We start from the raw sequence: 25164 nt of genomic DNA on the forward strand, positions 1-25164 counted from the left end.
GAACAACAACAAATCCACTTCAAAAGAAATCCAAACTAAGAAAATATAAAAACCTTTAGAAAGTCTGCCAATGTTTGATATGATTTTATGAAGTTTAATTTATCCAGTAACATAATAGCCAGAAATATATATTTAACCAGTTAAGAACCCCAGTAGATTAATTGGTCCAAAACTCATCAATCATCTATCTTGCTAATAAAGTTAATTTGGTCATATTGAGCTTACTTTCTAACTCATTTACTTCCATTGAGTCCTCAGTTTTAACAATATTTTTCTACCTTTTAAGAATTAAATATTTAGAAAGGTAAGTAAACAGTATGTTTTCCTCCAAACAGTACACAAAATACAGCAGGCACACACACATCATGTTGTTACGGAGTTCACAAAGAACGGAGGAAGAGCAGCTTCCAAATACAATAAAACTTATTTAAAAATTAAGAATGCAGTGGCAAAAATTCAGGGGAGTGTTAAAAGAAGGGAGAGAAAGGAGTATTTTTACCAACATAAAGGTAAAAACAGGTAAAACATGAACTAATTATAATTTGTAGATATACGCATAGACCTTTCCATTGGTGCCTCGTAACTGAGCCCATGCATTCCAGGCACATTAAGTTCTTGTAGCTGTCCATCTACTATAGCATAATCCCAGCTGCCAATCTGAAAGAAACCAGCTAGTCAGAGCAGACACAACCAACAGAAACAAATGTCACTCAATAATGTTCAGCGGCACTGTGCTCATGGATAATTTCAAACAGTATCTCTGTCTAGAACATTGATGTGCTCATTCAAAACACCTCCATCTCTGGCTACTGGAAATGAGTAGATAAAGCAGCTGCCTAGAAAAATAAGTGGAATGTTTTCAAAGGGGTTCCCAACACCAAAAGCAAACACAGTGAAAACATAGCAAAAATTAAGTCTTAAAACACAGAACAAAACAGGAGAGTTAATTTATTGCATTCTGAAGGTTAAAATATTTCTCAAAACCAAAATATGTTTAAACTATGTCATGAAAGGATGCAGTCATCTGGTCAGTCATTCATATGGTAGGAACCAAATAGTCTAATTTTCTCAGCAGTGTTTGTGAGCACCCACTGTTTCAGACCACCAAATTGAGATAAAGAACGGAATTAAATGGCATGCTCCTTGGCTTTAAGAACCTTAAACCTCAGAGACAACACACACACTCACATATGTGTGTGCATTTCTCTTCCTCCCTCTCTTTTCCCCTCTCCCTCCCTCCCTGCCTCTCTCATTGCATTGGCAGGGATACAGAGAAGTTAAGACAACCAATTTACAGTTATAATATGATTTACCCCATATTTAAAAAATTTGTTCTTAAATGTTTCCCAAATATGAACAGAATAGAATTTCAGTTGTTTCTTTGTACTAATAATGAAAACTAAAAGCAATGATTAAATTACAAATAGTTTCCAAGAAAACAAAGTTATTATTCTGATAATTTATAAATATGTCATACTGTCAAACATTTTATGCTGATTTTTCAGGTCTGTGCAATTTTTTATTCATCTTAACCTTACTGAAATGTTATGTTTATTTTAAAATTTAGAGAACAAAATTCAGTCACTTGATCTGAGGCTATACTTTACATCCCAGTGTGAACAATGCCTAGAGGAAATGGGTTCATGATACAAAGCACTGGCCTGTGAATTCCCTGCAATAACTGAAAGGGAATTTTTTTTAAATGCATAAAAATACTAGTACTTTGCTTTGTAGCCTTGGCTACATAACTTAGCTACTTATTTACTTCCTTAATGGATCATAATGAGTGAAATACAAAGATTAGCTTTACTGACAACTTTGATGCTCATTTAATTGACTAAGGGAAACTGTCTGATTATTGTGGTTTTGATGTACAATAATGTCTGGCATAATTTCATGGTATTTTTTAATGTAGGTTTTCAATTAAAACTTGACAAATCCTTACCGTTTATTTGGCTTTTCATTGTACAGTTCCTGCCCTGCACTGTGTCAAATGTGCCATCTGTGTAACACACTTTTGGCCAGAGATGCTTCAGGATTGTTTCTGGAACACTTGGAATTGTAGTTGCATGAAATTTAAACTTATTGCATTCAATACTTCTAATTTATTATATTGCTACAACCAATGTAATCCTGTTGTCCTGCTCTTAAATCTTACAGCAGTCACAACAAAGATTCCTCCCTCACCTTCCTAAAACAGGCTTGTAGACAACTCCCCCAACTATTTAACCAATGTTAACAATGCTATAAATACCAATTGTGTTTATGCTTTTTGAAAGATTCACTGCGGCCAGTGTTCTGCAGCAGTGCTGAAGCCAAAATGAGCTGTTGACTCCCACCGTGAGAGTGATGGAATTCTAAGCCCAAAATGCTTTTCCTTGGATAAGATATCTGATTTGCTACTGCTGTCATGAAACTGGGGTCATGTAAACTTAAACACTGCTGCTGCTTCTTTTGGAAAACAGACCTTCTCAGGGTGATTATGAGTTGCTAAAACAGCATTTGGAAGGATAAATTTGGAAGAGGGAAAACCAACCACTGACACTAAACATAGTTTGCAGGTTTAACTTTCAAGTTATGAGGCCCACTGCATACAGTGAGCTGTCTCCTCGCTGTCTCCCCTCTTCCCTATCCATCTGTGTAGATGGAGCTCAGATCCATTTTTTAGAAGAAATCAATACATTTAGTTAATTTCAGAACCCATATAAACATAAAATGTCCTATAATTGTTTGAAAAATCAGGAGAAAATGATACTTCCTCAGGGAACATAGTTTGCAGAGCCGAGTGCGGGATGAAAAGACACAGACAACACTGCACACAGGCTTTGGGGCAGCGATGTCCTCTGCTAATGCTGCTGTGGTGGATCTTTTTCAGCCTTTGGGCCCCCACCATTCCTTTCTCCAACTCCCAGACACACCCCAGAATCAGCCCTGGCTGTCCCTGCATGAGCTCTGTGCTGTGTCTATACTTTTCCCTTCTATCAAAATCTATTATCTAATCCTGTTCACAGACACTGAACGGTGGCAAAGGATTGTTTAAAAAAAGAAAAAAAAGATTTGTAACCAAATCAATGATCTCCAATGGCAGGATTTCAAGCATTTGTAAAGGGCAATGAATTCTGTGGCACAGGCTTTTTTTCTGCATTTATCTAACCATATCACATAGAAACCACTTTAACTCTGGCATTAGCTAATGAACCCCAAATTGGGGGATGGAGCTTTTCATTTTTTACTTTTGATTTTGTATTATTTGCATTTTTATAGGTAACATATATTACTTTGAAAAATAAGTTTTGAAATCCTTTCGTTATGACTGATTATACACACTCACCAACATACATGCATATGTACACACACATACACACACTCAGTAATGAATCCAAAGATTATTCACAAATCTTAATCCTTGATGAGATTTATAATTAACTGTGATATAAGTAAGATATTTTCTCCTAAAGTAGAAATGTTCTTTTCTTCTCTGTCAAATACCATGAGGAAATGAATAAATAAATTCAAATTGCTCAAAAGTATAGAAGAACCCACATAGTTCAGTGGGTTAAATAACAAAACAAAAACAAAAGTAAGAGATTGAAGGTGCTGTGATTTCTAAGTGAGACAAAAGTTAAGAAATTAAAAATCATTTCATCCTTATCAGAGTTTTAAGATCTTTGTACAGAGACTCTATATCCTGGCAACAGTCAATGTCAAGAACACGGCCCAAACCCAGAAAGTGATCGTAGAAGACAGCTGGCACAGTGTGTATTCATATTCTTATGTCACATATTCCACTGGTGCGGATTTCCAAGCAGGGGCATTTTGCCTCTCAAAATGAAAAAGAATTGTGGTTGTCCTCACTAAGATTAAAGAGAAACAATTTTCATAATACAGAAAAAGAAAAATGAAAGAACTCTATGATCTCACTTACCAAAGATAACAACCATAAACATTTTAGGGGCCATACTTTCACTTTTCTTTAACATTTGTATTTTATGTTTCATAACCTGATCAATTTTTCACTGTAACATGGCAAAATACATACAGACCTACAAAGTCATATGTACATTATATATATGTATATGAGTATGTATGTATGTATATATATATATATATATATATATATATATATATATACATATATATGATAAATGTAATTAATTTAAAGGTCAAATGTGATAGCCCAAAACAATAATATTAATAATAAAATTATCTACATTTGCTAATTAACTATACTTCCTTATTTACTATCTTACTACAAAATAGCTGCTAGCCCTGAAACTTGTAGAAAACCCAATTTTCCAAGTCCACATGGGACATTTATGAAAAATTAATGATCATGTCCAAGGTCAGTCAAGTTTCAATAGATTTCAAAGCACCACCTTCTTTAGTTTTCAGTTAAGTTAAAAATTAGTAACTGCTTTGTTTTCCAAACTGAGTGTCTTCCAAAATTCATGTGTTAAAACTTAATACCTGATGGGTGTGATGGCACATGCCTGTAATCTCAGTGAAGGGAGGTTGAGGCAGGAGGATCACGAGTTCAAAGCCAGCCAAAAGCAAGGAGCTAAGAAACAATGAGATGCTGTCTCTAAATAAAATAAAAAATAGGGCTGGGGATGTGGCTCAGTGGTGGTGTGCCCCTGAGTTTAATCCCAGGTACCCAAACAAACCAAAACAAAACAAAAAAATTACAAAACTTAATCCCTATTGTGATAGTGCTAGAAGGTAGGGTCTTTTGGAAAGTGATTATGTCACTCAAAGAAAGAGGTCGTGTTTTAAATGTCAGTAAGATTCTGGTCATTAAAAAAGAATCCGAAGAAGAATCTATCCTTGACTGAGGAATGGTAGAAAAAAATTATTTTTTCCAACTCTCAGACATGTTCATGCTGAAACATGAACACAGTATACACAGATGGACAGCAGGCAGCAGTATAGATGGACAGTTCACAGAAGTGAACAATCCACTGGTTATGGATTTGGAAATCTTTCAAACAGAAGTAAGATTGATGTCCAATAGAAAAAAAATCCAGGAGAACTATAGAATTTTTTAAAAAATAAGAATGCTAATAAAGGATAACTTGTATCATTAATTTATGGGTAAAAAAAAAGTTAGCAAAAAACAGAAAATAAAGGAACAGACAACCACTCTAGTGCAAAACCATTGAAGTCACAAGAGAGAATGTGAAGAAATAGTTGTGATTAATATTGCAAACTGCTTCAGAAATCAAGACAAATGAAAAATGGCCAGTGAATTTTAAAACAATAGTAAGAATCTGGAATTAATGGTTGGCAATATAAGTTTGATTCAAGTTTTGAGTCACTGCCTTACAATCTTACTCCTTAATTCTCACACTCAAAAAAGCCCTTCCTATTGCATTATTTTACTGCCAGCAATCCAAGGGTTACTAAGAAGTAAAGCATTTGTGTCTAAGAATTCTACAGCCTTTTTAAATACCTGCATGAGTTGGAAAGAAAATTTATTATTATTTAACCTGTGATTATTTTGTGTCAAAGAGACAGAATAATCAGATGATTGCCTTACGTGATGCAAAAAAAGCCTTTTCCTCAAAGTGGCCAGTGATGTACCATTTCTGTTACAATTGAATTTTAAAAAGTGTTTAAAAGAGGGGCTGGGGCTTTAACTCAGTGGCAGAGTGCTTGCCTCGCACGTGTGAGGCACTGGGTTCGATCCACAGTACCACATAAAAATAAACAAAATAAAGACAAGCTGTCTATGTACAACTATAGAAAAAAAAATTTTTAAAGAAGTGTTTAAGGGCTGGGGATGTGGCTCAAGTGGTAGCGTGCTTGCCTGGCATGCGCAGGGCGCTGGGTTCGATTGATCCTCAGCACCACATACAAATAGAATAAAGATGTTGTGTCCACCGATAACTAAAAAATAAATATTAAAAAAAAAAAGAAGTGTTTAAAAGGGGCTGGGGTTGTGGCTCAGCAATAGAGTGCTTGCCTAGCATTTACAAGCCACTGGGTTCGATTCTTAGCACCACATAAAAATAAATTAATTAAATAAAAGTATTGTGTCCAACCACAACTGAAAAAAATATGTTTAAAAATGTGCTTAGGGCTGGGATTGTGGCTCAGCAGTAGAGCGCTCGCTTAGCACAGGCAGGACCCAGGTTCAATCCTCAGCACCACATAAAAATAAAGGCATTGTGTTGTGTTCATCTACACCTAAAAAATAAATATTTTTAAAAAATGTGTTTAAAAGAGGAGATTGGCATTTTTTAAAGTTTTCTTATCATCCTGATCCTTTTCTTTTCTCCTTCTTTTGGAGCTGGGGGTTGAACCTAGGTCCTACATGCTGAGCATGTGCTCTACCACTTTACTGTACCCTTAGGTTCCCATATTCTTTTCATTTCAAAACAAAGTTAAGTGCAAACAGTACATGTAGTATTAAGACCAATTGCATAACATTTATATCTATGATAAAGATTGACATGCTATGACATCATTGTTCTTGGTTTCTCTATAGTTGGCATTATTGACCACTCTTGTTAGAACTCTGAGCTTAGGGCTCTGATGTCACCCTCTATTGCTTTTACTCCTACCCTTCCCCCTGCCAACTACCCTTTCTCTGTCTTCTTCGTTCTCTCTTGATACCATACCCTAAATCTAAGTATTTCTGCAAGTTCAGCTCTAGCTGCTTTTGTGTGTGCATCTCATGTGTCTTCTTCCTGGGGCTCACCAGGGGTTTCAAGCTGTGCTCCTGAGCCCAGTTACTTCTCACAGTTGTCCCAGAGCCTGCTGAAGCAGAAGAGCCTTATACCTATGTTTTTTATGTACTGAGGTTTCATGTAAGGTTTTATTTCAAAAAAGAAGTCATTTCTGCCACCTAAAAACATAAACCCATGTATAGCAAGAAGACAAGATCATAAACGATTGACTTAAATTTCTCTCTGAATGAATGACACCCAAATCAATACCTCTGATCTCTCATCTCAGAGCCAGTCTTGGGTTTTCTTTTGCACACTAGACTGCAGATTCCACATGTCTGATTTAAAATTTATTGTCTTTCTCCTGTCAAATTGTTTTTCCCCCCAACAAAAGCTCCTACTTATGTTCATTTCTTTGCTGTTCTCTGAAGCATGCAAGTTTAAAAAAATATAGATTTGTCTTTTTTCTTCATTGCTCAAAGTCATCAAGAGTCTTTAATACTTATTGAGCTTCCACAGACATGATTCACATATTCATCCATTTCTTCTCTTACTATAGTTTTCACAAGGATTAAGATATACAACTCCTACGTCTCGAACTGTTCTCAGAACTGCTGAAGAAATCTGACTCTAGGCTCCTCACCCTGCAATATACTTTAAAATCCTGAGATAGATTTTAGTTTCCTAAAATAACATGTTCACCATCATCTTCCTATATACAGTCCTGCAGCATGTCTTCTTTGCCTATTTTAATTGTGTTAAATGGAGAACACACTTGAGTCTCAAAACTAATGATAATACAGCATTTGATTTGGTGCTGTGTATGTTCCAGGTACTGTGTTAAACACTTTATATGCAGTATCTATTTAATTTTCCAGACAATTCTATGAACTAAATATTGTCATTATCTCTATTTAATGGATGTGAAACAGAGATTTAGCTTCTTGTCCAAATTCAAACAGCATATAAATGGCCAGGCCAGGATTTGCATTCTGAGCCATCTGACACCATAGGTCATATGTTGAAGCACTACATTCTCAGACACCCACTCGCACCCCCACCCCTTTTTTTTTGGTACTGAGGATTAAACCCAGAGGTGATCTACCACTGAGGTATATCCACAGCCTACTTTTTATTTGTTGAGACAATACCTTGCTAAGTTGCCTAGTCTGGCTTCAAGTTTATATCCTCCTGCCTTATTGTGATGACACAATAAAGATCCTTTATAAACTCATCATTAGATTGTAAGTTTATACTTTTCTTGTGCTTATTCTCAGGGTCTAATCTTGACTTTTAAATTCATGTCATTTAGTCCTTAATATAACACTGTGAGATAGGTACTATTATAATCCATATTTTATGGGAGAGAAGATTGAAACTTATGTTAAACAGCTTGCTCTAGATCACAGTTCGTAAATGGCTAAATACAGGATTTGAACTTGGCCCATCCTGCTCCCACCTCATGACTCAGCCCTCACACAGGTCCTTCCTAGTCTTTTCTGCTTGGCAGTGATCATAGAACATGCCTTAATGTACTGGAAGGTGGCATCGGAGCGATATTGAGCCTCCCAATATATTTACCCTGTTTCCTATGTCAGTAATATAGTAAGTGCAGAAACATTAAGATTTAATAGATATGTGTACTTGGTTCATGATCATTGAATGCATAAACGAATAAATACTATCATTGTTTCATGCAAGGTCCTTGTGCAAGGCCATTAGTGCTATTCTCATCCAATAAGAAATTAGTAAATGATAATGATTATTTTCCTTATGATTTATTAATTGCCTGCAGCGTGAAGGTCATAAAGAGCATATGAAAACTGAAGACCTCCTTTCTTCAAGATTAAAACAATAACACAATGACTATATATTGTGAATTTGAGTTTCTTTCTCTTTTTTCTGAGAATTAAGAATACTGGACTGTATGGGGATGCTGAAACAACCCTTTTGTATATCTGCTTCCTTCTTGCCTTCACACATCTTGTAGTATTTATGCATTCAATTTAGAGACCTAATGGTAAAGAAGACACGTAAGGGCTTTCATGGATCTTGTCTTTTAATAGAAAGAGACAGACATATACAAGTAAACAGAATCACTAAGGATTGTGATAGCCCCCCTGGCATTTTATAGTTTCCCATGATGCAGGAGTTGGAAAGTGGGCTTCTATGTTGGAGGACAGTGGCAGCCAAAACAGGGAAGTGCTTTGCAAAAGGCGCGCATGCGCATGCACACACACCCCTTTCAGAAAGGGTGCACACAGGCTCCTTATATTTAGTTGGTCCCTGGCTTAACTGTCTCATGCTTGGATACAACATTTGTAATTAAATAAGAAAGTTATATAATAATGTTATTTAGCCATCTAAGTTAAAAGAGACTGTTAACAATAATGCTATTTTTACAATAATGCAAAAGTAATACACATCAACCACTTTCACAGGTATTGCACTTCTTTTTTCCAATTTTCTGCTTCCCAGGATGAAATGGGGCCTAGAATCAAAGAAGCAATAGTTTTTCTGTCTACCTGTAAAAGATTAGCCTTTTGTCATCATAGATGATGCAAGCAGAAAAACCAAACGCAAGAAAACAGAGACAAAGCCAAAAAGGACAATTTCTGATTGTTATAGCTGGTTTCTGTTTCATATCACTGAGCAAGATGAGAATGTTTTGCAGAGTTTTATAGGAACAGCTTCCACAGTACTACAGGGTGACCTCACCCTCAATGCCCTTGCCAGGTGCACAGCCCCCTGTGAAAATACAGGTCAATTTTCAACATGAAACAAGCCAGAAGTATGGAATGACATTTTCAGGTGGCAGTTGTGGTTCTAGTGCCTGTAATTAACACCTCTTAACCTCAGACTTGCCATGCCTTTTTCAGGCTGTCGAAGCTCAAATCCGAAGTTTTGGACAGACGCCTTCTCAACTTCTCATAGAGCCCCATCCTCCCAGAGGTTCTGCCATGCAAGCGGTGAGTGCCATTTTCACTCTGCTCTTTCCTGGCCTGTCTTTCAGACCATGCTTGATATTCCTAACAGTCACTCACTGTGCTTGAGGTGCTGCACCCCACCAGGGCCTGCTCTTATGCAATATGTGTTAACCCACTAACAACCAGCAAATGCCACTGTCTTCTTTTCTCGAGTCTTTGAGAAGGTAAAGATCTCCAGTGCACTAATATGTCATCGGTTCATGTTTTTTTAAATATTTATTTTTTAGTTTTAGGTGGACACAATGTCTTTATTTTTATTTTTATGTGGTGCTGAGGATCAAACCCAGTGCCTCATGCATGCTAGGTGAGCACTCTACCACTGAGCCACAACCCAGCCCTCAGTTCATGTTTTGTGTTGCAGAATTAAGAGGTCTTGATTGTCACTTCTCCTCACTGTGGGAAAAGGACTCCAGACCTAGGATTTGTTTAATTTTCCAATTGGATCCTATGAGTTTCTAGATTAGTTTTGCTTCTTTGATCATTATTTTACAATGATCATTATTTAACATCCCAATATATTTCTCAGGTTGGGAATTTTTAAACTAATTTTGATATGTAGGTATTGTTATTGAAGGTCAGGGAAGAGGTTGGTGGGGGTGCTTAGTATATCAAAACTTTAATGATTTAAAACAATGATTTATTTGATTTCTCATGATTCTGAGAGTTCTATTGGCATTTCTTCTGCTCTTTTCACCTTTACTCACTCACGCTGGGGCTGAGTGGATGAGCTTCTTTTTCCATGTGGACTCTCACCCTTTAAGGAAGATAGATCAGACTCTTCCCATGGCAGAAGTTCCCAAGAAAATGAAGACAGAATCGGGAGACTTCTTGAGGCTTGCTTTTGAACTTATACATTATTTATGCCGTATTTTGTTGGTCGAAGCAAGTCAAAAGCCAGTCCAGAATTAGACTTGAGCTGCAAAATAACATGGTCATTCTACTTTGTAGTTCCTGAAGTTTCAGGAAGAAATTCTTCAATGAGATGGGAAAAAAAAATTGGAACAGTAACAAATCAAATTGCATGATTCTCATAAAAGAGGTTGCTCATTACTGGAGTTGCTCAATGGTAGAGGACCTGCCTAACATGTATAGGGCCCAAGTGAAAGAAAGAGAGAAAGAAGGAAATATGAATAATTTAAGATAAATTCAAATTCTGTGTTATGGCTTAAAGATGGCAGGATTTTGACATTAGGAAGGAAGGAGCAACAGCTGAAGGGGCAAGCCACAGACTGAGGCCTGTCCACCTCTGGTCTTTCTCTTTTTTTTTTTTTTTCTGTCTCTTCCCACTTCCCCTTCTTCTGTGTCTTTTTCCCTTTTGCTTCTTTCTCATCTTCTTTCTACTTCCAGAGTTTTCCCCTTTATTTCTTTAGGAACATGAATTGGCCATAATAATAAACTACAATATTTTTTAAAAAAAATATTTTTATCACCTTTTCCCTACATGTTTTAAAACCAGTGAGACCAGATTTTAACAAACATAAAGGGTGAGTCTAGTGGGTTGAAAACTACTACACAAAGGCCATGACCAATGGAAGATAATGCCATAAAAATAGTAAGAATGATTTATGCTTGGGCTTTGGAATTAGTTTTAGTAATAGCTTGTCAGTGAGACCAGGCTGTTTGGGTGCTGGCTAATGGAAGCCCCTCTGCTGCCCCATTGACTTTCTGCCTGGGTCACCGCACAGCCATGGTTACTGAGGCAATGCACACGCTCCCATGCCCAGCCTTCCTTGTGGCAAAAGATTATTGGTTCATTGAGGCAGATCAGCTTTACTGTCCCTAGGTGGGAAGGCACATGCTCACATGAGACGGGGGCACCCTCTTTCTTTTTATCTTTATCCTCTGAATTAAATACCTGAACTTCTTTTTAGACTTATATAAATTCTGGTTTTTGCCTTATACATAGGTAGGTGGAAAAGAAAGGCATAGTAAAAAGAAACTAGAGTTGGTGGCAAGTAGACACTTAATCTGGGGGAAACCAAATGAGATTTGGCTACTTCCACTTCAGACCAGTCTCGCCTGAGCTCCCCAGGTTAAAAGAGGGTTTGTTGTATTCTGCTGCCTTTCCTATCCCCTACTATCCCCGCTCCCCTTCCCTCCCATCTTCCCTCTCTACCTCATCTGTTGTTGTTCAGTTCTCTCCCTTGTTTCCCCACCCTTTCCCCTCACAACCTCTTATATGTGATTTCGTATAACATTGCGGGTTTCCTAACTCACTTGAATCAAATGTATGAAAGATGATATGTCATGAGCTTTGTAATGTTTTGAACAACCAATTAAAAAAAAAGAAAAAGAAAAAGAAAAGAAATAAATCTTTTCAAGAAAGCAAAAAAAAAAAAAAAAAAAAAAAGAGGGTTGGTTCTCTTAAAGCTTTTTATCAATAGCTCTGCTTATCTGTGGCTGCTGCCATCGCCACAGAGCAGGCCAGGAAGGTGGAGCGTGCTGTCTTACTGCTGGTGCTCCTCATTCATGCTTATTAGCGAAGGTTATGATGGAGCTCCTGAGAGAGCTTCTCGTGGTGTGCATGTGTGTAGGGAGCTCTAGTCAGGATGGGGTGTGCAGGAACTGACTGGAGGGACAGCTGGTTGTGAGACTGCTGTGGACAATTCTGGTATTGTATCTGCAGCCTGCTGTAGAAAGTGGTTTGTCCTTGCCTGTGGCTAAGAGTCAGCCCACTAGAGTCACTATGTAAACAAGACATTCTTCCTACACATTAGACATTTTTCGTGTGTGTTTTTAAGGGCATAAACATTGGAATTATTCAATTTGAGCCTAATTATATTTATAATATGAGCTGTTAAGCTCAGAAATATGTATGAACTTTCTTTCCGGTAGACTTTATTATTATGTTGTACTCTGATTTTCTCAGAGTTTATAAATTGACTTGAGTAAATATTATTTAAAAACTATGTAATTGAAAAAATAAGGCTTGGTACTCTGAAATTATTTTCATTTCCCTTCCACAGGACTTGTTTAAAACTAGCTTACAGGATTTTTGTTCATTATTGTTCCTTTTTTCTTATTTTTTGCCTGATTTCACAGAATTCCTTAAGAACCATATAAATGGTTCTTTGTGTGACAAAAAGTACTTACTGATATCAGGGATTTTAAAAATCAAAGGCACACACGTTTATTAATTGTTTTTACCAACATTCAGATGAGTTCCCCCATCAACCATCAGTGCACCCCACCCCACACACACACTTACACACACATGAATATAGCAGAAATTAATGCCACCTCGTGCTGCGTTAAGTGCATGAGCCATAATATACACCAGGTGTAGTAATTAGCAGGCACACGAAGGCTGCCTATTTGTCTGGTTTTGCTGCTGTTGCTGTATCCCCTTGTGTTTTCACACCATCAGATAGTTGGATTTAATTGAGGCCACATCAGATGAGGCATTACTGACACCTTTAATTGAATGAGCATCCAGGGAGGATTAACTCATAATATTGATTGGCTTTTAGCCACTTGCTCAGAAGGGTGTCTGGGTAGCTTATTAGTTGCCTTTATTTACACCTTTATGCAAAGAGTGCAAATAGGAATTCTTAGTGCAATATGTTTTTCTAAGTACTCTTAATAACTTTTTTAAAAGGGCTGATAATAAAAATGCAAATGTATTTAATTTTTTATTAGCAGTTCTGAATAAATATGTGTTAAATATATGTGCCTACACATTTACATATACCTGGTGTTTTGAAATATGGCAGTAGGAAAGCAGCCAGAAGCATTTCATCAATGTGTTTCAATTCTGAATGATACTAATCAGCTATTAGAAAATAGACATGGTTGGAGAGAATCACTGAAAATGTACAGTGCAATTATTGTATGATAGCAGATTACCACAAAGTATAAATAAAGCCAATAAATCAGAGTTGTGTTGTATGTGTCTTGGGTTATGACATATGTGTTGTAGCAATGTTCCAAATCCTTAGCAGTCTTCAAGATTTATTTTGTTGCAGGTTATTGGAAGAGTGTTTCATTTAACATTTTCAATTACTTTTTGCTTTCAAAGGACAAATCAAAAAAGTTTTGAGCTTTAGTTTTTTTAATGAGAGGGATGAGAACCATCTAGATATTTCTCTTGTAGCTTCATTGAGAACAGTGGCATTTGCATTACAATAGGCAGTGTTTATTACTTGGTACACTATATAAATATATTGTTTTTACAAGTACATTTAATTATGCATTGCTTTGAAACACCTGTATAATTAAGTTGGTATATTACATTCATAAATTATTTCTTGACCATAATAATATATGCATGTTGCCTAACTATTGCTTATAAATATATTTGTTTTAATTATCTCTTTATTTAGTTGTCAAAATCTTTGAGCTAATTCAAGACTTCTTTTGATGATCTTTGGAAATTACCTCGGCTAGTGTTTACACCTATTGCCTATTCTTATTCTTCTTTTATTTTTAATCCCAAAGATCATTACGTAATAGCAACTAAAACAGTTTAATGTAATCCCAATACTTTGCCTATTTAGAATCTAAATCAAATCATTCTTTTAGTTTTCTATGGCAGTGGGCAGGGAAAGGGAGCTAATGACATTTATAGGTTTTTGAAGTGTTTTTGTTAACATATTCTACTTCAGTCCCCGAAAATCCCAAATAATGCCATGTAAAAAAACAAGCAAATCATGATGCTGTTTCTGCAGCCTTTCTGTGGCTCGACTTGCAACCTGTGTTAACATGGTCTTTTTCTTCTTTTCCTGCTCTTTCTTCTCCTCCTTTGTCTCCTCCTTCATGTGTATTTGGGTCTTGTCATGCCCTCTCAACAGTATCTCCTCCTGCAGAGTCCATTGATGTTCACAGACCAAGCCCAGCAGGATGTCATCATGGTCCTCAAGTTCCCCTCTAACTCCCCTGTCACCCACGTGGCAGCCAACACCCAGCCTGGCTGGGCTGCTCCTGCTGTGATCACGGTCACTGCTAATAGACTCTTTGCTGTGAACAAGTGGCACAACCTTCCTGGTGAGTAAAGAAAGGCCAAGTGCCTGCTGAACAGTGTAGGAAGATATTGTCATACCCACGAGCATGTATCTTAACGCTTGAGCTTTTGGTTAACAAGCATGAGTCTGAATCAAAATGTCGATTAATTTGAAAGACTGGAAGAAGTCCCTCCCACCTCTGAGGTCTGTGGTACAAATGTTAAAGCTTAAACTGTTCTTTGGCATCTGGCAGTTTCTCTTTATCCTTGGAAATAAATATTGTTTCTAGTATAATATTTCAATACAATTACACTATTTTATTTATAAATAGCGTGTACTTATTTATCAGATTTTGCCCCCACTCATTCATTTGATAAGTACTTTGAATTGTCTGATATCTGACAGAAACTTTTTGTGTACAGCACGATAGTGTTTGTTATGGAGTAGTTAAATTATACAGCTCACATGCTGCATGCCCTTCTGTTGGTACCTTCTATTCTTCCACTAGGAGCTGAATGACCATGCCCAATTCAAGTAACCATTAGAATCAAAAGCCATCCAAGTTTGAAGAGGTGTTAGAGTTCCTCAGCTGCAGTGTTTCTTCAGTGAAGATGCTGGGTTCACTCACCATCACATCTGCCAGTCAGTGGCAGAGCTTGAACCCAGGTTTTCCAACTCAGATTTTATGATCATCCCTTTGTGATTTTATTGCCTCTCATTAGAACAGAATGTTGGGACCTGAATTTAGCACTGTTCTTTTTTGCCCTCTAATTTAAGAAACAAAAGAAATAAGGAGGAAACTCTTCTAAAGTCGTACAGATTGTAGGCTTTTCCCCTAAGCCATTGTTATAGGTAGGAAGTTCTAAAAGAATATATTTTAATGGTCTGTTAATTTGTCATTAAATCTATAAAGTGTGCATAAAGCACTACAAATTAGAATACCTGAAATTGGCTGCCCAAGTATAAATTCTTGAGCAAAGTCCTCATTCAAATTAATAGAAGAGATTTTAGAATGGAATAAAAGACATTCCAAACATAAACCTGGTATACTGACCTGGTTCGATAAAGCACTGGTCACATAGAATCTCTGGGTGGTATCAGAATTGATTAAATATAGTCATTTTCCTGGATGCTGGAAGTGAAACAATGGAAACAATTGATTAGAGAATAGATTTTAGAAAAAATGGAGATGGTCAAAACTGAAGCTGACATTTAGTCTCTCTAATTGGGTCTGCTTCAGTTGAACTCTTAGAGAAGTATATGCAAGTGACATACTTGTGTATGGACACTAAACATTATGATTTGTTTAAAAAATGTACTTTTGGGGCTCTCTGATTTCTATCCATTAGAAGAACATACTGGTGGGTATGTGCTATCAAATGTCCCAAGGATTTACCTACTCTGTGTGCAGTTGCCCTTAAGAGTTTTGCAAATGTTGTAATGTTCACAACACCAGGGCCACCACAAATAATGCTTATCCTGGGTGGCTGTTTCTGGCATCCTGGGAATTTCAGTTTAAAGAGAATTATAGAATATGGGAGGATATTCTATAATTCTCTTTAAACTGAAATTCTAGTCTAAAGATAGACTCAACTGCTGAAGAGTCCTGAGGTGGGGTGAGTACCACCCCACCTCAGTCTCTGGAAGAGCTGGCTCAGTAGCTATTAGACTCAAGGGGCTCCTAAGTCTCCAGTTGATACCCAGGTTGTAAGGCTACGCTCTAAGCATGGACAACTAAGCTCCTGTCATTCCCCTTTTGAGGAAGGGGAATGTTCCTGATTAAAAAGCTTGCTTCCCTTAGTACTTGGTGGCCAGGTGTTCTCTTCTCCATGTCCAATTTTTTGAAAAGTATGTAAAGTGAATTAGAGTTCCCTTTGCTGGAGTATCACTTATGGGGCATCTGACAATTCCCAGCCTCAGATCATCTTTCTGTAAGGTAAGAGCCTGGGGGAATGCAGAGTTCTACAGATTCTTTGCCTGTACTTCTCCTCAGTGAGTCCTCATTGTCTGTGCCTGTGTCATTAGTGCTTTTCATCCCCACCTTTACATGCATGCTGCCTTTGCAGTGTGACTAGCAACTCTTCATAGATAAACACAAAAATGATAATGTGGGGCTTCACCACAGAGTTACTTTTCTAGGATGAGATCTCCAGTTCTGGATTATATCTACACCTAAAAATATTAAACATCTATTCTGTTAATCTGTGTCTCATTTCAGGTATGTTTGTATGCATCCAATATTTCATTTTATCTTTACCTGTTAAAATCCCTTAATTAAAACCAACATTAGAACTCACTCTTTCTCTTCATTAAATATCAAATTCATGTTTCTCTAACTTTTAAAAAATTTTAGATTCTGTCTTTTCTAAGGATCTGTGATTTTCATAATTCATTCACAAAACATCTAGCTCTGCCAGTTCTTTGAGTACTATCTATGTCCTGATTTAGAAAAGGCATAATCCTGGACTAGGCTGTAGCTCAGCAATACAGCATGTGCCTCAAACAGGCCCTGGATTTGATCCCTAGCACCTCAAAAGAGAAAAAAAAATCTTTATCTTCTTCTCTCATTCAAAGGACTTGGAAGACTTCCTCCAAAATAAATAACAACAGCTAATGTTTATAAAGCATTTTCTAGTTTCTAAGGATCATTTTAATGATTTTATGTGTACTTAAGCCCTCCAACAAGTTGAGGATATAGGTTCTGTTTTTAGTCAAACCATATCAAATTGCTGTTTTTATAGGTCAAAATGGTCAGGTTGGCAATTTTATATTATCCAGCTAAACCCAGATTAGGGAACTGAAGTACAGAGGCTACATAACTTACCCAAGGTCACATAATGGTCAGTTGCAAATTACTGGTCAGATGGTCAGTGGTAAGATTACTTCCATAAGCCCTTTTCACTGACAGTGGTTTTAATGTTCCAATGAGCTTAGATTCTCAGAGAAGTAGGGAAAAGTTCTCAAGGCATTAGTGCAGATTGACACTGGTATTACTCTTGGGCAGACCAGAGGCTCTGGGGCTTTTTCCTTGATCAGGCAGCCTATGATTTCTTTATCAGCAGAGCCAGTAATCAGCAAAGGCAAATACCTTCAATAAAAAAGAGTGAGTCGTTGTGGCTTCAGCTTCTTATACACACTAAACTATAAACTTTAATGCCAATATTGTACTTACTTAGATATTTATCAGTATTAATGGCCTTCCAGACATCCTTGAAAAGTTGGCATGTATTAACTAGGGAAAATAAGACAGTAAGTTTTAAAATAATCGAATGAACTCATTGAAATATAGCTGATTATTATTTTCATCCCCTCAAAGACAGGAAGATCTCCTAAAATCTTATAGTATTGAGCAGAGCTCTAATATCAACCAAGTGGTAATGTAAATCCTTGTGAGTCTATAAAAGGCAGATACTAACCAGGGTGAATGCGTGAGTCATTTGGGGAAAATAGTTTGGAAAAGGGCCCAGAATTTAACTATCAGAACTGTGAAGCTGAAAAGATCATCTCTCCCAAACTCTTCCTTTTAGGGCATATGATGCGGCTGGCCTGCATACCCATCCAGTGGCTTCCTCTCTGCCCAAGTCCTCCTACCTTCCACAAGGAGATGGCTTGCAAAACCTCTTTTCAGTTAAAAAAAGAAGTGTGCCTGAATCTTTAAAGTCATTTTGAGAATGGAACAAACTATTCTTAGTATAGATTGATTTTTCTAACTCATTTGCTTCTCAGAGTATTTTTAAATTGAAACCATGGAAATATTAAATATTAATAAAACTTTTTTTAAAAACCCTCAATCCAATCTTTAAGAAAATATTTCAGCCAAATGCATTTAACTAAAACATTTATCTGCGGATAGCTTTCTTTATTTTTATTCAAACTTTCAATTGATTGCTTTTAAGTGATGGATGAAACATTAAATGTTCCCTGACTTAGAGCTTTCCCTTTCTCCATCATAAACTGACGTTTTTGTGGATCCTTTGTGCTGCAGCATTCAAAACTGCCTTTTTAAGAAGTAACGAAAAAATAGTATTTGCTACAGTCAGCAGATGGTTGTCACATTTTGTTTTCAGCACGCTTTACCACTTAATTTTGTTTTGTTGCAGCATCAGAGGTTGCCAGTCAAGCATCTGCTATAGCTTATGGCCCAGGACTGGAGCCACTGCTGATGGCACATGTTCAGAACAGCACTAATCTAAAATAAATGTTTAATAAGCTAGCCATAAAAGCACCTGGATTTTTAGTCTTTAAATTTCACAAAACTGCAAGATTTGGAGGTTGGAAACAATTCTATGTAAGATTTGACTTGTGCATTTTTATGTAGTTTACTATATGAAAAATAATGCTTTTTTTTTTTCTAATCTTTTGTGAATTCCAGCTCATCAAGGTGCTGTACAAGACCAGCCATACCAGCTGCCAGTGGAAATCGATCCTCTCATAGGTCTGTCACTTCCTTCTCTCTTTGCGATTCATTAAGCTCTGTATGGTGGCCCTGAAGTGTAGATTACAGTTGTTTTTCACTTGCTGGTTGCTGGGAATGGAATTTTCCTGATAAACCATTTGCATGCAAATTGGAATGCAATGAGCTGTGGCTATGCTGGTATTTCATCAACTCCCCCTCGTTGGTTTGCCTAATTTGAACAGGCCTAGGACGCGTGTCACTGAAAATTAATATGGATGCTGTAATAATGTGTGATTGAGAATGCGCATGAAGTACTGTCAGGATAATATTGGATCTTTTCATCACTCAGACTTGTTGATGAGCAGGAGCGAGGCACGTTATGATGAATTGGTGCACCGGTAATGTGATGGAGCTCCTTTGCTAGGGAAATTTTCATAATAACAGTGGGGTTCTTAGCAGCACTGTGTTGTGAAAAATAAAACTGTAGTGCCAGGGTTTCATCATTAAAAGAGATCAATCCTTTCTTCCTAGACCCTCCGTTCAGTCTGGGGATTAATGTGCAATCGCAGAGCAGTTTCAAAGTTGAAATATATTACCCAGCCAATGGTAGCGTTAAGATATTTGTATTCATTTTCCTAGGGTCTTGCAGCCCAATAAATTGCCATTGGAGGTTAAATTTGTTCAGGGGGGATAAAACAGGGAGAAGATCAGAAAGAGCCATTGGGATAAACTGTGCTTCTGCAGCACATGACTTAGAATATGTAATTGCTGCTATGTCTTTTGAGTAGGTTCGTTGGAATTTTCATCTCCATATGGGAGCATTTCAAATGTGGCATCACCAAGAATGTTCAGCCTTGAAGATGCTGTTCAATAACTTTTAGAATAAGAAGCCCAGTTGCCTCCCTCTGGGGTAGGCTACCAGCATTGATGTTTGGCTCATAATTTTGTCAGATTTCTGTGGTACAAATAAATTTGGTAGAGTTTAACATTTTTAAAGAAAGTGTATGAATTAATAGATTTATTTTTTCAAATCCAAGATGTCCCCTATGCATACATTACCTTTTTTTGTCTTTAAAAGCTTTATCTCAATAGAGAGCTAAATGGCTACCATTTGCAGGTAGACTATCAGGATGGACAAAAATAACCTAAAGCTCAAAACCAATTTATTTACCATTTTCTAAAATATAAGCAGAAATCTAAAAAGTATCTATATGAAGGATAAGTACTATTGTTTTCTAAATTGCATTTTGCTTTGAATACATTTTTTAAAAAAATTAAAATCTTACTTGTATAGCTTTAGAAGTGAGGAAAATAGTAAAGCCCATTCTCTAAGTCATAGAAAGCCTTATTTCTGATTTATAGGCTCATTGTTTGCTTTAAAATGTGCCAATAAATATCTTTAGTGTAAAGTCTAATTAAATCCGCAATTGTAACCTTTATAACAAGGATGGGTAAGCTTTTTTAGTAAAGGGCCGGATAGTAATATTTTAGGCTTGTGAGCCATGAGGTTTCAGAACAACTACCTAACTCTGACATGATAGCACAAAGGGCACCATAGACAATACGTAAATAAATGAACATGGTTGTTTTCTAATAAAACTATATATATAAAAAAACAGGCATGGGCCTGATCCATCCTGTGGACCATCGCTTGCCCTCTGTGCTCTAGATTTCCAGTCATTAGGCTGTGCCTCTGTTCCTAAAATAATTATTTAAAACCATGTTATCTTCTCAAAAATTTTAAGGTTGACTTCTAAAAGTTTCATCCCAAGTTGAAATACTTAGAATTTCTGGCATAGATGAAAAAATTTAATGTATCCAATGGAATCCCTAAGTATCAGAATGAATTGATACTCAACAATTTCTATTTTTTTTATTATTATTTTTAATTTTTTGGTACCAGGGATTGAACTCAGGGGTACTTAACCACTGAGCCACATCTCCAGCCCTTTTTATGTTTTGTTTTGAGACAGGGCTTCTTTGCTAAGTTGCTGAGGCTGGCTTTGAACTTGTGATCCTCCTGCCTCAGCCTCCTGAGCTGCTGGGATTACAGGTGTGCACTACTGCACCTAGAAACAATTTCTGTTTTTTAAAAATGCGTATAAAAGTCCTTAATAATTAGAAATTTTACTTCATTCCTGTTTCATCTTCAATTTATGTTTTTATCCTACTTCCCACACATAATTTTATCTTACCTTTTTAAAATTACACTTTTCAGCAATAAAAATATACAGAAAATTAAACATAGGTATATAAATTTAAATTTAAAAATTTTCTATGACCAGAAGGCTCACCTTTCTAAAAAATTAATCTATATTGAGTGATCATTATAAGTATTAATACTTATGTTAGCATTATAATAAAACATTTATTAAATGTAAAAATAACACAGACATTTATTGGAAACCAGTTTTTATTGAAATAGATGGAGCTTTCTCCCAATTAGTTTGGGTATTCCTAGATGGACCTACTGTGTGTCAACAGGTCTATCCTACTATTTTGTTTTTAAGGATGGGAATGATAGCCAGGCAAGGTGATGCACGCCAATATCCCAGCACTTGGGAAGCTGAGGCAGGAGGATCAGTTGAGTCCAAGAGTCCAAAACCAACCTGTATATTGAGACCTCATCTCCAAAATAAAGAAGATATGGAAGCTCTAAGGAATGTTACTCACATAGAAAATAGATGAGAAAGGAAGGAGTTTTAACTGTGTCAGACATCTTTGAACTCCTTTGTATGTGGCAAAATTTATATAGCGATCTAATAATAAGTTATCTTTGTGGTCTAATAATAAGTTATCTTTCATTGTAACAATCTATTATTGAAGCTTATTTTTAATGATGTATTAATTAACAGTGTGATTAGATCCTCATTTTATTTTATTGAAAACCACCTTAACTACACAGAATACATTATCTAAGCATTCACTTTTTGATATCACATCACTATTTGAATTATCCCTGTATTAAGCTCCCAAGAGATGTTTATACCCTGGGGTAAAGCATCCTAGTAAGACTCTACATGGAAGGGAAATATCTCATTATTTTATCTAGTGTTAGAAGACCATGAAGAAAGGGAGACGAGAAAGGAAAACTCACAGGAGAGTTCTCAGGCAAATCAATTTTAGGCAAGAGAATATGAAAGTTGAAGAACTAGAGATTGATTCCCTTAAAAACATCTGTGCCTGTTTATCCCCTGGGAAGTCTCATACCCCTAGGGGTATGCATGCCTGAGTTTGAAGACTGCTTATTTAGACAAATATACTCAATTTTCATTGAATAAAAGTACTTTACTGAATCTCAAGAAGTTTACTATTGAAAACAATAAGATTATGTAAAAGCTGCTGTGAAATATACCAGATAGCTAGCTAGCTAGCTAGCTAGCTAGATAGATAGATGGCTTTGTGATGTTAAATTATAAGCACTTGCTTAGGAAATAGTTCATCTTAAGGCTGAAGGGGCATCAGCCTTTGTCCGTGGGTACTTTGTGGTCCCTGAGTTCAAAATTATGCATATGCCCAGATCTGTTGAAGAGGTTTTCCCAGAGGCCACTACCCAAAAGTGACCAATGGAAGTTTATATCATAGAAGCAGAAGTCATATAAACACTGCCCAAAATAAGCATTTTCATAGTTCCCATGTGGAATGAAATACTTGCACAGATACTTGCAGTAACCAGTTTAGAAAGTACAACATATATTGTTTTTGATTTCTAGGTTTTGGGGAATTTAAAAAAAAAAATGTTATCACACACCTTCACTGCAGTAGTATACTGTTTCTTTCTATTACATTACCATATCCATAAAAGCTTTTTCATCTGCTAGCAACTTCCCTTTGTGTGGAAGAATGGGGAGAAATGATCCCCAACTAGAATTCTGCCTGTTTTCTACTGCTATTACTTTCTAGTCCATTAATTCACCCGAAGTATAAGAAACCTACATTACCAAACAGTTATCTCCTGACCTAAAATGGCCACGCTGTGCCCACAGACTTTGGTAGAGTTCTGCAGGACTTCGCATGTACATGTGTATCATGTGGTGTATACCATAATGGCAGGGACGATTCCATCCTCTGTGTCCCCAGTGGTTCCCAGCACAGCACAGGAGGGTGTTTGGAACACTTTTTTCCTTGTTTCCGAGCCTTCTATTAAACCATCCACATAAATTTAGTTATTATACACAATGAATATAAATATCTTTCTATTTTCATATTTATTAATAATGTGTAACTTTTTTCCTCAAAAATTGAAAACTGGTAAAAAGAGCTTACTAGTTAGATGCATAAATTAGTATTGTCCATTCTGAATTTCTGGTATAATAGAGTTTCTTTCACAGTGCGAGAGCCATTATTTGCATTTGAAAGTAAAAGCTGAATTAGATCCCCGGAAGCAAAGCCAAAAATGCATCTCAGTGAAAATTCCTTCTCTGATAATGGCATACTTGATAGTATCCTCCAAGAGGATTATTACTTTTCCTGGTGCTTCGTGTCACTCTGTGTCTGCCCTCATGCCTGTGACAAACCGCATCTCAGGTGCTCTGAAGCACTTGGAACACACTGCCAGACTGTCTTGTTTTATTGCTTCAATAAGGAGTAAGAAAGTGGCAGTGTGCTGTGCTTTGGCTTTTTCAATTACAAGAATCTTTAATAAATAGTCATTTTAGCCTTTCCTCACATGCAAGCACAGCTGTAAACAGGGGAAATGGGAGTTCCCATCTAGTCAAATTAAAGACCCGTTAAAGCCAAAGTAGTACAAGATGCTACAATATTTCAAGTATATGACATTTAAATCCTAATATCTCTTCCTTGTGACAAAATGTTAAAGGTAATAGATTGTCACAACATGAATCCATTCTCATGACAATAGATGTAATGAGATTGTCAGAAACACAAACCTAACTGTGATGCAGTCTGGAGGTTGTAATCTAGTTTGGTCCTGCCCAAGAGCTAGAAAGCATGTACTGCGAACTGTACACTATTTTTAAATTGTATGTTATTATTTCTTTCTCTAAGCAAAAATTTTTTACCAAGATCTTGAACTTAACCACCCACATTTTTCTAGCAATTGTGTTTTCCTATTGGGTTTTTCAAATATTATTAATTTAAAGTTAAAGGTCAAGTATTCTTATTTTAGAAATTGTCCCCTTTCCTCCTCACCCCTAACTCCCAGTATGACAGTCTTTGCCCATGTGTGCTTAGTAGGTTTTTTCTTCCTTCCTCTATTCTCACAGCCAGCAATACAGGAATGCACAGGAGGCAAATCACTGACCTTTTAGACCAAAGTATTCAAGTCCACTCCCAGTGCTTTGTCATCACTTCAGACAACCGCTATATTCTCGTCTGTGGCTTCTGGGATAAGAGTTTCCGAGTCTACTCTACAGACACAGGTAATTTTTATGTTCCTCCATTAGTGAGCTAAAGTTTGTAACTATTGGCATTGTGAGGCTTAGAATGCTTTCCTTATCTTCTTCCTTCCAAAAACTATATAATTCTGAAATTTGTAAAATAAGAATGAGAGGACACAGTTTTCCCCTTTCAAAAAATAATCTGCTGCTGGGAATGGTGGTGCATTTTGTAATCCCAGTGCCTCCGGAGGCTGAGGCAGGAGGTTCACAAATTCAAAGCCAGCCTCTCCAATTTAGTGAGGCCCTCCACAACTTGATGAGACCCTGTCTCAAGAAACAAAACAAAAAAGACTGGGGATGTGGCTCAGTGGTAAAGCCTGGGTTAAATCCCCAGTACCAAAAAAGAAAAAAAAATATTATTTAATATTATTTATATAAATATTTATTTTATTATTATGATAATCTGCCAACTAATCTGCCACATTGTCCATTATTGAGTAAACTACAACTTGTTTTTAAGTAGCAGTCTTTTATAGTAGGTTTATCTACCAGGCACCGTTTTGAAGACAAACCCCCTATGAAAATACTATACACATGTGTATGTGCATGATCTTATGACATAGTGTATCTTTCTGCTTTTGTGTTATTTAAAAGATTTTCTTTTCCTCACTGGAAAGACTCATTAAGTATCTTTCTTGGGAGCAGATATCTTGCCTCCACCCAATTCTGCATAGAATGTTGCCAAAAGCTGCACCATCATGAAGAAAAGTAGCAGACTACTGATTTTATGTGTGACAGGAACTCTTGTTAAAATATAGTTTAAGTCTGTATATG

The 25164-nt window shown here is 36.6% G+C and overlaps 1 protein-coding gene across 6 annotated transcripts in view; it reads left to right on the forward strand.

Annotated features, from left to right (window-relative positions):
• Positions 1–25164, forward strand: part of Lrba (LPS responsive beige-like anchor protein) — a 719595-nt gene that overhangs the window by 658023 nt on the left and 36408 nt on the right. For 4 of the 6 annotated variants that reach the window (XM_076865289.2, XM_076865291.2, XM_076865293.2 and 1 more), the window contains exons 49-52: positions 9548–9637; positions 14446–14638; positions 18968–19030; positions 24217–24372. In XM_076865289.2, the coding sequence (XP_076721404.2) occupies positions 9548–9637; positions 14446–14638; positions 18968–19030; positions 24217–24372 (502 nt within the window). The remainder of the gene's footprint in view (positions 1–9547; positions 9638–14445; positions 14639–18967; positions 19031–24216; positions 24373–25164) is intronic. The other 2 variants (XM_076865292.2, XM_076865294.2) reach the window with 1 other exon arrangement.

Source organism: Callospermophilus lateralis, chromosome 8 (genome assembly GCF_048772815.1).
Source record: "Callospermophilus lateralis isolate mCalLat2 chromosome 8, mCalLat2.hap1, whole genome shotgun sequence".
In the NCBI taxonomy this organism is placed as follows: domain Eukaryota; kingdom Metazoa; phylum Chordata; class Mammalia; order Rodentia; family Sciuridae; genus Callospermophilus; species Callospermophilus lateralis.